The following is a 12263-nucleotide window of genomic DNA, read 5'->3' on the forward strand; positions in this document are numbered from 1 at the left end:
AAATATTTAAGTATTGAAAACTTTACTTCGTGTATATATATATATATATATATATATATATATATATATATATTATTAAGACCGTTAATTCTTATAAATACTTCGGTATTTTGATCAATGATTCCTAAAAGGGACTTGTTGCTGCCACCTTTCTGTCAGTGTTGGACTACGGTGATCTTTTATATATGCATGCCTCTGCTCAATTTCTTCACATGACACAGTTTACCATGCTTCCCTGAGATTTATTACAAAATGCAAAGCCATGACTCACCATTGTGAGCTATACTCTCGGGTAGGATGGCCTGCTTTGGCAACCCATCGACTTGTACGTATATACTTTGTACTTGTATATACTTTTATATACAAGGCAATTCTTGGCCTGCTCCCATCGTACCTCCGTATATTTGTATCGCAGAAAAATACTGAACAGTATGCCTTGCGATCTCAGGACTTTTTTATGCTTTCTGTCCAAAGTACAGAGACTGGAAAATTAAGGGCATTGATTTATTCTGCACCTTCGGACTGGAATAAATTGCAAAATGACTTAAAGCTTAATGTTTTGATTTCGCTGAATGCTTTTAAATCCACGATGAAAGAACTGGAGGCGGAATCGATAGGATCGGTGTTTAAACTGAATTTTTGATATGTTGCTTTTATTGCACATTGTTGTTGATTGTTTTATATTGTAGTGCTAATTGTTTGTTGTACTGTTTTGTCTTATTTGCAACATTTTTGTGCTGCTGCCTGTCTTGACCAGGGCTCCCTTGAAAAAGATATTTTTAATCTCAATGGGACCTTCCCTGGTTACATAAAGATTTAAATAAAAAAAACAAAATAAATAAATAAATACATTATATATATATATATATATATATATATATATTCGTTATTAAAAGTTGCGGACTCACCAATATATACTTCTACTTTGAAGAGTACACAGACATAAGCAACAAAGTCTGGAATTTGACTGGAAAAACTAGACTTCTCTCTATCTTCCACCCCTAAATCTCATTACTATGTATTCAGAGTTTGCTTAAACTCTTTAAGTGCAGTAACCTATCAGGTCAAGGGTTCAACTCACAGTCCCCAGCTGCCCCTTGAAAAATAACGTGAAATGTTCCCTCAAGTTATCATCAGTTACTTACTTCTTTAGCCATATTCTGACAGAACTGTATGACCGCTGCTACAACCATATGATTTGCAATAACTTTATTCTGAAATACTTGAATAACCAGTTGCATGCATTATTTTTCTTCACGATTATGTTTGTTGTGTACCATTTTATGAGTAGGCCTACTCTGTTGTGATGATTTTGTTACCCTAAACAGAACATAAGACACGTTCGTTTTGAAAGATATTCCATGGCATGTCTCGGCAGGTTTAACGAGGCTTACATTTTTATTCATTTTTTAATAAAAATTTTGATTCATGCAGGGAGGTCCTAATTAGACCTAAGTTTCCTTTTCAGAGGAGCCCTGACAAACATCTATCGAGATAATGAATTATCTGGGTATCTAGTAGGCTACAACTGCGTGCAATCTACATCAAAGACAAAAAAACATTGGAGGCAAAATTTTAAAATGGCAAACAGACAGCGGCACTGATGCATAGATAATTTAAGACAAGATTAGGTGTTAAAACCATCAGCACCCATCAACCCACAGGTTCCTAGCAATGACACGGCTTGATCAACATCTCACCGCAGACCGGAAGACAGATTGCGTGTTGTGTAGAACTTCATCCACAATTGAAATGAGCAACTATGTTTTGCAGTCTAACTGAGATTATGTTGTAGGCAGACAGGTAGCCGAGGTAGGCGTGTTTCAGGACAAAGTATGTGTGCTGGAATGGTCATTTCACGTATGTTTAGCCTACTATATCGCTCGGCTGGAAAAAAAAACGTGCAAGACGTAAACAGTGCTAATCGATGTAGGCTATTATATGGAATTTTTCAAATCAATCTTATGGTTTGGTCACATATTTACGAAACATTTTGTGAGGTTAATATTAACTTGAAAACACGAGCCAGTTTCATGCAAACAAATCTCGATCTGCGCCTGTTTGAGAACGATGCCTATTGCTTGAGCGGCCGGCCAATTTTCCAACTTTCGTTCCATTGACAAATTTAAGGTAAGCATTCCATTTTCATCATTTATTTCCCCGCATCGCCTAAACGCCAAAAATTCAGCGTATTGGTTATCGTGTTATAGTTCAACTGCAATATGAACCCTCTTTTAAAGGTCAACCTGAACTGGATGACCTTGTATCTGCACAGGCTACAGCGATAGAAATATGGTGGTTTACCATTTAGCTGCTCTTTTTGGTGTTCAGCTTTTAATGTCCAATGTTTGTCCTATGCCTCCTGCAATAGTGAAATGACAGGTATGTAACCTCAATAGGCAGTTGTACACTCTCAAAAAGGATGTGTTAATATCCAACACACTTTTTGTGTCACTATACTTTTGTGTAACTTTCAACACGTTGTCTCTAAGTTAATACGTTTGCGTAAAAAAAACCTACAATGTATGTATTACAAAGGGAGACTTTTAACACAGACTGTGTAGAATGTAGCCTAAAGCCTACTTCAGACCAAAGATTCGCGACGCAACAAAACCGTTTAGACTGTTGTTGAGAGGAGTTGCAGCAGTGTGAACCAGTCGTCGCAGAACGTCTTGCGGGCGCTTGCCATTGCAGCCGATTCAAGTTGTCTAATCGCAGTTGGCCAGAATGTTGCAAAGCGTCGCCAGTTGCAGCTGGTCGTGTCGCGCATTTTTGGTCTGAACTGGGCATAACACGAAATATGTAGACTAGGCTAGTCCTTAAATGAACATGGAGGTATATTAAAAGTGACACTTTGTGTTGTTTTTAACACACCTGTTTTGAGAGTGAATAATAGGCCTAGTGGACGTTGACTGCTAAATCCGATGGATTTAATTTTCTTATAGTCTAGAGCTAGGTTGATGTTGTTGACCCGATGCTATATGAGTAGCATAGAATATGTTTGTTGGATAAAACTTCATACGCCAAAGAAGTAGTTACAAGGATATTAAACAGTTGTGTTTAAAACAACACATGACGTGTCATTTTTGAACTCACCTCTAATGTCTAATTAAGGACAACACATTTTGTGTTGGGCTACTTTCAACAGTCTCTGTATTAGAAAGTATCCGTTTGTATGCTTAACTAATACATTTTATATTTGTAACACAAAAGTAGTAACTTTAACACAAAATATGACGATAACAGGAAAGTTAAACTAGTGTTTTGGATGTTAAAAATGAGTGTAGGCAAAAGTCATGTAGGAGTAATAATGTATGAAAACGACCACTAGCTATAGACTGCCTACGTAACTAATTTAAATGCAAGCAAGCTTGTCAGTAAATTGAAAAATACAAACATACATTTTTACTTCTAAAAACTGAAAGCGGTTAAGTATGAATTAATTCAGTAAGTAGCCTATCTATGATACCGTCAACGGAAGGGTAGGTGAATGCTAGGATCTCTTTTCACACTATGCTGAGTAAACCAGTCATCCGCATTTCAGTACAGTTTTTGCAGGGAAGGTTGGTCGTTCCCGTATTTATTTTCATCAGGTCACTTGCCAGTTTACATTCCTAAATGCTATAAATGGCCTCGAAAAGATGATACGATTCGGACAAAAAGGGTAATCTGTTGGAAAGCACTTCTGTCAACCCCGAGCGTGCAGCTAGGTCAATTGATTTGACCTTATGGTGCAATATCACAAATGTGTGATTCCAATGTTTTTAACGGAACGCTCTAATGTTGATATAAAAATCACTAGTGGCAATTGAAAGCAATGAGGGTCTTGAACATCGACTTAGAATGTTGAAAGAAAATTCTGAAAAACCTACTCTTCAAAGGGTTAAAGAAATCATGTGCATTGTGTGACAGGAGTAGTGTGACGTCTTTCCAGAGTCCGTTATCTCTGATAAAATTGTTGAAAAACGTAGTATCTGTAGTACACTGCCACAGAAATGATCCTGAACTCCGCCATTTTCACATAGAAGTTACTGTGCTGTTATTCACAGAGGATGGCCTTTGTCCAGCGCCGCGGGCCGTTCCGAGTGCCCTGTTTGTTGGCAGCGCTTGCCGCTCTGACACTGTGCTCTGAGATGGGAGTCGGCCCGAAGCCGCTGGCAGCCAGCACTGCCGCATCGAAGAAGGCGCCGCAGTGGAAAGAAGAACAGACGGCGAACAGCGGCAGAGCAGAGCCCTTTGGACCGGGATATTTGGAGGAGGCGTTCGAGGAGCAGGTATGCACTCCGGAAAAAAACAAAGAAACAGTTTTTCTCTAGTGCTGGACTTTGCCTGTGCATATCCAAGGTATGGACGTGTGGTGACCATTGTACTTAGAGAAAAATGCTTAACGTGATTGGCTGCCATAAACACCCTGTAATGCATTAACGCGATGTAGTGATAAGTAGGCCTACTTTGCAAAACTAAAATGTGTATACGTCTTTCGGCGATTGCCCTTTACTTCAAAAAAAACAAAAAACTTTTGTACATTTCTGCATAGCTAATGATACTGTAGTAATATCAATGATTATTTAAAAAAAACAAAAAAATGTGTATACGTCTTTCGGCGATTGCCCTTTACTTCAAAAAAAACAAAAAACTTTTGTACATTTCTGCATAGCTAATGATACTGTAGTAATATCAATGATTATTTTAAAAAAACAAAAAAAAAATCTAACAAAAAATGTCTGCATACAGGCACGTGTTCATGTATTGACATCTCGGACACAAAATAATTCAGTGACCTTTCTTGCGCCATGACAAACGCAAACTCTGTTTACTCTTTCAGAGGTAATCTTGACCGAGGTGTGAGAATGTTCTACTTTCATGTGAATTCCTGTGTTAAGGGCTATTACCTGCAGAGGCTGTTTCTGCAGTACGGGGACAACGGGACGCTGTCTTACGGGGGCCTGAAGAGGCTGCTGGGAAGTTTGGGACTCGGGGAGGTCAACGTGCTGCAGATCAGCCAGCAGGGGCTGAAGCACATCCCTCCCTCTTCCCAAAACCTGCACCCCCACGATGGGCCCGCCGCTCCCCCCCACATCCTGGAGAGGTGAGAGAGCAGCGTTTTGCGCGGCCATCGCTGGCCACAGGCGCGTAAGGTGTCTGCGAAGGACAGAACCTGGAAAAGCAGGTCCTGGATCAGCACTCCAGCTTTAAGAACACGGGCCCAGAACTGGACTATAAAGGAAAATGGAGATCAAAGTAATAAGTGATCAAAAGTGAAATAATTCTGACTGTTCACATTATGTATTTCACTAAGTGACAGCTAAAGGGTTTATTAAATTAAGAATGTACAGTGTGCCATGATGGATTAAGTGTTCTGTGAATAAGGCATTGATGTTGATAATATGCTCTCTCAACCTCTCTGAATTTCCAGCGGACGTAGCGGGGAGACGGGCTCAGAGTGGGGGGCAGAGGACACCGTCGGCCCTGCTGAGGTCTACCACAGGCCCGCCAGTGGAAAGGAGGGGCAAGATCATCTGGAGTTACCCAGAGCCCCCCATCCCCAACCTGGGCAGACACACCCTGAGGGGCCCTCCTTTGAGCCGGATCACCCGATTAAGACCCACCTCCACGGGAACGTGCGTAATGACTGCTCTGGCACGGAATTTATCTCACGCTTACACAGCATATGGTCCAGAACTCTCAGCTCCTTGATATCAACATCAAAGGTTGATTTCCTGCCACCTTGTAAAAAGGTCATGGTATTTATTTTTCCTATACCTGTTTTCAGGCCTTTAAGAAATGTTAATTGTGAAATTCAGTTTTTTTTAGCAATTAGCAGCAATAGTGTTGTTAATGTATATAGTACCTCTTGCTTTATTAAGCAGTGCATGGTTTCATTCCTGTTTGTTCTTTTCTTTCTTGCTTGCAGTGTTTAAATGTCACTCAGCTCCTGTGGAATTTTGGCCTGGGGAAAGCGTCCCACATCACGCCCTCCCACTTCACCTTCCTGTGCCCCGCCCTCCTGTATCAGATTGAGAGCGGGGTCTGCCTGCGTCACCCTGAGGGGGAGGGGCTGGAGGCGGGAAAGAGTGGGTCTTTCCTCGTAGGTATGGAAAAGCCGAAACTCAGTGGAGTCACTGATAATGCATGGTAAATCCATCTGTGCTGGGGCTCATGAAGGTTTGTGTGCCAATCATGAGAAAACAGCCACTTTGCATTAGATAGTAATTATTGTTGTTAAAATTGAAACGTTTTTTGGGGACAAGGAAATAGTTTTGTAATTTCCTTGCTGGAGCACATAGAAAATTATGGATGTGTTTAGGGGGTGACATAGGGATGCGTTTAGGCATCTCAGGGGTGTGTTCAGGCATCTCAGGGGTATGTATAGGTGTCTCAGGGGTGTGTTTAGGCATCTCAGGGGTGTGTTTAGGCACTGAATGCTCTCCCCCTCTGCAGCACTGGGATGGGGTTTCCTGGCCCTGGTGGTGATCAGTCTGCCCTCCCTGCTGGCGCTGGCTCTGGTACCCCTGGTGCCTCCCGCCCGTCTCCAGACCCTGCTGTGCCCAATGGCAGCCCTGGCGATGGGCACGCTGTGCGGAGACGCCCTGCTGCACCTCCTGCCTCATGTAGGTACCCCTCAAAGAGCAAGACAACATTTCTCCTGAACTTTCATGCTACGCTGTACACCAGGGATCTCCAGCTTCAGACCTGGAGGGCCGCAGTGTCTGCAGGTTTAACTCCAGTCCTGGAGGGCCGCAGTGTCTGCAAGTTTAACTCCAGTCCTGGAGGGCCACTGGGTCTGCAGGTTTAACTCCAGTCCTGGAGGGCCACAGTGTCTGCAGGTTTAACTCCAGGGTCACAGTGTCTGCAGGTTTAATTCCTAAGGATTTGGTCATGTATGTCTCACTTTCTGGGTGTGTGTAGGGCCCATGGTGACTCCCTGTATGTGGGTCCGGTGTTGGCCTTTCCAGGGCTGAAGCTGTGATGTGTATCTGTGCTGCAGGCCAGAACTGGATCTCACTCCGAGTCCGAGCAGAGGGACTCTGTGCTGAAAGGCGCCAGCGTGCTCGCAGGCCTTTACCTCTTCTTCTTGGTTGAAGGCACAATGGGGCTGCAGCGCCACTTTAAGGTGAGGAGGGATACTACACGTAATGTAACTGAGTATTATGATGATGCCAGCTGAACTCGTGTGGATGCTTAAAGCTGTTTTTTTTCCTTTTTAGAGGAAGGTGAGGAAGACGAAGCAGGATTCCCCCAGTGCACAGGGGGGAAGGGCACCAGAGAGGGAGCTGGATGCTCTGCACGGTGAGTGTGTGAATGGAGCCCTGTGTTACTTAGGCCTTCACACACCAAGCTGAGCTGCACAGGAACCTGAGGCCTGTTCCATTGTTTCCTCTTCAGGACCAAATCTGCATTGTGCAGTGTTGTGTTGCTTGAGGTGGGAGGGGTTTGATGGTAGCCCCACCCCTCACCCCCATCACTCATTAGCTCCTTTTCTGGGCGATTGGGTGCCAGCTTAGCAGCAGCAGGTTTTATTTGGATAATTACGCAGCCAGCCCTGTGTGTAGCTGGCCTCCCAAACTGATGGAGCGTGTTGCAGCGATGGGAAAGGCCTGCAGTTGCCACTGGCCTCTCCTTAACTGTGGCCAAAATGGAAAACAAAAAGGTTTTTTTGTCCAGTGACTCTGAAGGAGGATCTGAATCTGAGTGGATGAATTTGAAGGCAGATGCCTGAATCGTACATGCTCCCACAATCCTCCATCTTGTGTCCAGACTGAAACAAAGCCCCGCCTCTTCCTTCCTGCAGACGTGACCCTGATAGAGTCAGCCCCGCCCCCTGAGCGGTTGAGCGTGGAGGAGCACGGACACGGGCACTCTCACGGTCCCCCGGGCCAGGGGCATTCTGGGACGGGAAGCCTGGTGTGGATGGTCGTCATGGGGGATGGGATTCACAATCTCACCGACGGCCTGGCAATTGGTGAGCAAGGGAGTGTGTAATGGGGGGTGGGGCATCAAATGAGTCCCGTTTTTGCAGCCTGGTTCTAAGGCAGGGAATTGGTTGCTGGTTGAAAGGAATCCATTAAACGACACGCAGACACTGTAGCCAACCAGTACTTGAATGAGATGCCCGTTAGAAAGTGCTGTACAGTTAGTGCAGCTGATGTCCTTTGTAATGGCGGGCTGCTGTAATAGATGCTTGCTGATCAGTTGGGTAACGTGGCTCGTTCTCGGTCTTCCACAGGAGTGGCTTTCTCTCAGGGTCTGGCTGGCGGTCTGAGCACCACTGTGGCCGTGTTCTGCCACGAACTCCCCCATGAGCTGGGTATGCAGTCCACATGTACCCTGTACAAAACACCTTACCTTAAAACCCTCACAGTAACCCCACACACCTGTACCTTACTGTAACACCTTAACACACCTGTCTTTCACAGTAAACACCACACACCTTTTCTTTACTGTTAAATACCTTCATAACAAAACCGTGAGAAGAGTTCCACGGTTGGCTGGAGTTTATTCCACCACCAGGGGGCAGAAGAATCCATACATGCACGGAAATGTTCCTAGTTTTCCTCGCAATAATCTGGAATAGCGACAGCAACACTTAAATGGCAGCATGGTGCTGTCGTTCTTCAGACCAGTTACTAGTGCAACTGTCATAAAGAGGCTCGTAATCTCTGCCAGTAATCAGGATGACGGTTCCCGCGGTGACCCGCTGAGGGGGGGTGTTGTTGGGGCTCCGCAGGTGACCTGGCGCTGCTGCTGGGGGCGGGCTGGCCCGTGCGCAGGCTGCTGGTGTTCAGCGGGGCGTCGGCCGCGCTGGGACTGCTGGGCCTGCTGGCGGGCACCGTCCTGGGGCACCACTTCGCCGCGCTCTCCCCCTGGATCCTGTCGCTCACCGCGGGGGTCTTCCTGTACGTGGCCCTGGTCGACATGGTGAGTGTAGGGGCTGGTGTGTGAGTGTAGGGTCTGAGGTGTGTGTGCGTGTGTGTGTATACAATGACAAAATTCAGAAACCGGAGATTCACAGAGTGTATTTGTGTCTACATAGCTAGGGCACTTTAAACAGCATGCTGGTGACAAGGTTCATTAGGGAAATGTGCAAATGCACTCACTTTTTTTACTATCAGAATATGGCCTGTGCGCGTAGGATGAGGTGAAGCAGTACAGAAAGTGCTCAGCTCAGAGATCACGCCTCCTCTCTCTCTCTCCTCCGCTTCAGACGCCCGAGATGCTGCACGGCGACCGGGGCCCCATGCGGCCCCTGACCCGCTTCTTCCTGCAGAACCTGGGCCTGCTGACAGGGGGCGCCATCATGCTCTGCATCGCCCTCTTCGAGGACAGCATCGCCTTCAACCTGCGGGACGTCTGATCCGGGAGGAGGGAGACCAGCAGCGCACAGCAGAGGCTTAGACTTAAAAAACTGAGGCCGATTTAAAAAAAAAAAAGCAGTAGTGAAAATGGTGAAGTACCCCAACGACCCATCGCCATCAGCTGATTCTGATTAATAGGACACTAGGAGGGCACTGACATCACTCTGCTACCTGTGTGGAGGTATGGAGTGCCCTGCGGTGTTGGGCAGAATTATAGCCTGTGACTGGAGGGTGCGTCTCCTCTTCTGGGCTCAATGTTGTGAACATACTTGAGATACATGACATTCAGCACTGACCTGCTGCCTGTTTGGCTGAAGAATGGCTAGTTACTGAAGTCATGACACTAACACGGTCCTCTCTGAAAAAAGCCTAACACACTACACTCCTACTCTCATTCTGAAAAACCTTTAAGTTGGACCTGCATATTGTCACTAATGAGAGAGGCCTAGCTTGGTTGCAGGATTCATGTAAAAACTATGCATAAGTGATGGTACATTCCATTCACCAATAAACCAAATACACTGAGCAGCATCATAATTCAATGCCACGTTGCTGCTTGTGGACCTGTTTTTACAGCCAAACCCAATGGGTCAATTGCAATGTCCTTAGCTCGAGTTTAAAACTCTACACCACAGAACTGCATCACAACTGGAACAGTTGATCCTTATTTCACACACTGGAATAGCTGTTCCAGCTGTAATGCAATTCTGTGGTCCAGAGGTTTAAACTCCAGCCGAACACACAGCAATTTATCCAATGCATCTCTACCTGCAATCCAATTTACAGGCTAATAAAGCTCTTTATTGTGGTTTTAATGGAATAAAATGCAAATAAAGTCAGATGATACTGCACACAGACGCTGTCAGGCATCAAGTTTTTCCCTCTTTTCAGGAAGTATCTGGGCTTTTACTATGTGTATTTAGGGCCACCCATTCATGTTGGTAGCTACTGATCTGACTGAAGTCGATGTGTTACCTGTGTACCCATCTTATTCAAAGACAGGTCAGACAAGAATATGATTTCACCTTCACAGGTCTGACCTGAAATAAAACTATACTGAAGAAAATATAGAGGTATTGATAATAAAAATGGTCATGCATTTCACCTGTGAGTAATAGTATAGGAAGGCCTCACCAGTGGTGGGTCACAGGAAACACTGGTCAAAACGGTTGTGGGTGCGGAATGTTCTGGAAACAGTTAGATGGCCTGATTTCATCGTTCTATGGTGTGTCTTGGGCAAACGGTGAAATCAGAACAACCGAGAGCCACAGCTGCAGTGGTTAAGAAGTGCACATACAGTACATACGCTGTGTAGAGTAAGAGTCAGAGAGGCAGTGGGTATTAAGCAATAGCACTTTATTTAAACATAACCAATTCTAAGCCACAATACTGAATGACAGGACTCATTGGCTGTAGCACACACTGTATAAAAGGGATGGAGGTTGAATGCCGAGGTTTATACAGGTTTCTATTAATGTCAGAAAGACCGATGCAGAATAATTTCTTTTTTTCCCCCCCTCAAATCATGAATGTTTTTAATAATTCCTTTTTTTTTAAATACATGTATGTAACATCCTTTTGTAACAAATAACCATTTACTAGCTCACACAATGAGTTAACAAGGCAAAGTGCTTTCAGGATTGCATTGTCACATAAATTCATGAATGGCTTGAGGACTGTTTTTGGGGAGAGGGGGAGGGATCTCCTTTTACTCCAGGAAGAAAGGCAGAGAGAGAGAGAGAGATGGGAGAGGGGTCCGCAAACAGCAGACCCCGCCCACACCGCCCCCTTCTCTCTCAATCTCAACTTCATGGTCGCTTGTAAAAGGAGGTGGGGGCGGGGAAGTTAATGACAACGTTCTGAACTGAGGACTGGACTCGGTGTTTCTGAAGGCATAAGGCTGGATACGACAAAGTTCCCTTCATGCACGTCACGTGCGCCCCCCCCTCCCCCCCCAATCCACCATCTTAAATAAAATCCATTTGTTGCTTTTGTACCAAAGTCAGATACACACAAACGCATTCACACAGTGTCATCGTTATGAGAGCTGTAAACTTGTTTCGAGACTGTATGGCTCAGCTGGAACGCATATACGCACACATTTTACAACATGAAGATAAATGAAGCTGAAAAAAAAAAAAACATGGGTCGTCTTAAATAAAATGTGTTGAGAGAATGCCAATACCTAGTACTTTTCCAGTACTACATTTAAATGGGCGTGTTGCTAAAAAAATAAAGAAAAAAGTGCACCACAAGTTCATTTCATGTATATGCTACCATTGAACCGTAAAGGAAATTATTATTAATCGTAATACAGTTTGGCTTCACATTCCAGTGGTATTATATATTTATATATATATTTGTTTGCTTTTTTTTCTTCTTATAAATATTTCCATTTCAAACACATACAGACACAAAAATCAAGCACACTTTTTCTTCCTATTCCAACTGACAATGGTAAAATGATATAATTTTTTTTCCATCCATAGACTTATATATCACTAAAACCGGTGGATATCAGCTGGATACATTGCGCTGAAACATATGGAGGTAGGAATTACACTTCTACTAACAAGAACAATAGTAATCGTCAAGATCGTAATAGCTCCACTAAATAAGATCAAGGTTTACAGCATTTGAATTGTGGAAAAAAGGTGTTTGTATTCTCTGACCAGTCACTGGTAGTTTTTTTGTTGTTGTAATTATTTCAGTATTCCTATGGATTAGAGATGGATATATGTGACCGGTCCTGCCACGGTCTCAGGCCCAGAACACATGCTGGTGAAGGCATTCTCTACACTTGATAGATTAGCAGATATGTCAATGAGGTATCAGGGGTCAGCAGAACACCCTGTTTTTCAACACGCACAAATATCTCGCCAAACACAGAACAGCAGATCAGGATCA

The 12263-nt window shown here is 44.3% G+C and overlaps 1 protein-coding gene across 1 annotated transcript; it reads left to right on the plus strand.

Moving 5' to 3' along the window:
• Window positions 1-218: 218 nt before the first annotated feature.
• On the plus strand, window positions 219-11519 carry LOC118208695 (zinc transporter ZIP10-like). The gene is made up of 12 exons (XM_035383610.1): window positions 219-325; window positions 4050-4274; window positions 4884-5089; window positions 5417-5621; window positions 5915-6092; window positions 6442-6611; window positions 6989-7114; window positions 7209-7290; window positions 7793-7963; window positions 8228-8308; window positions 8729-8919; window positions 9206-11519. The coding sequence occupies exons 1-12, from the start codon at window positions 263-265 to the stop codon at window positions 9353-9355; spliced, it is 1848 nt and encodes a 615-aa protein (XP_035239501.1). The 5' UTR covers window positions 219-262; the 3' UTR covers window positions 9356-11519.
• Window positions 11520-12263: the final 744 nt, after the last annotated feature.

This window comes from Anguilla anguilla, chromosome 11 (assembly GCF_013347855.1).
Source record: "Anguilla anguilla isolate fAngAng1 chromosome 11, fAngAng1.pri, whole genome shotgun sequence".
Lineage (NCBI taxonomy): Eukaryota > Metazoa > Chordata > Actinopteri > Anguilliformes > Anguillidae > Anguilla > Anguilla anguilla.

Excerpts from the sequence above, each read along its gene's own strand:
- LOC118208695 (XM_035383610.1), top strand. The coding sequence starts at position 263 with ATGACTCACCATTGTGAGCTATACTCTCGGGTAGGATGGCCTGCTTTG. Across the intron at positions 7,115-7,208 it reads GGCTGCAGCGCCACTTTAAG|AGGAAGGTGAGGAAGACGAA; the intron begins GTGAGGAGGGAT and ends TTTCCTTTTTAG. Across the intron at positions 8,309-8,728 it reads CGAACTCCCCCATGAGCTGG|GTGACCTGGCGCTGCTGCTG; the intron begins GTATGCAGTCCA and ends GGGGCTCCGCAG.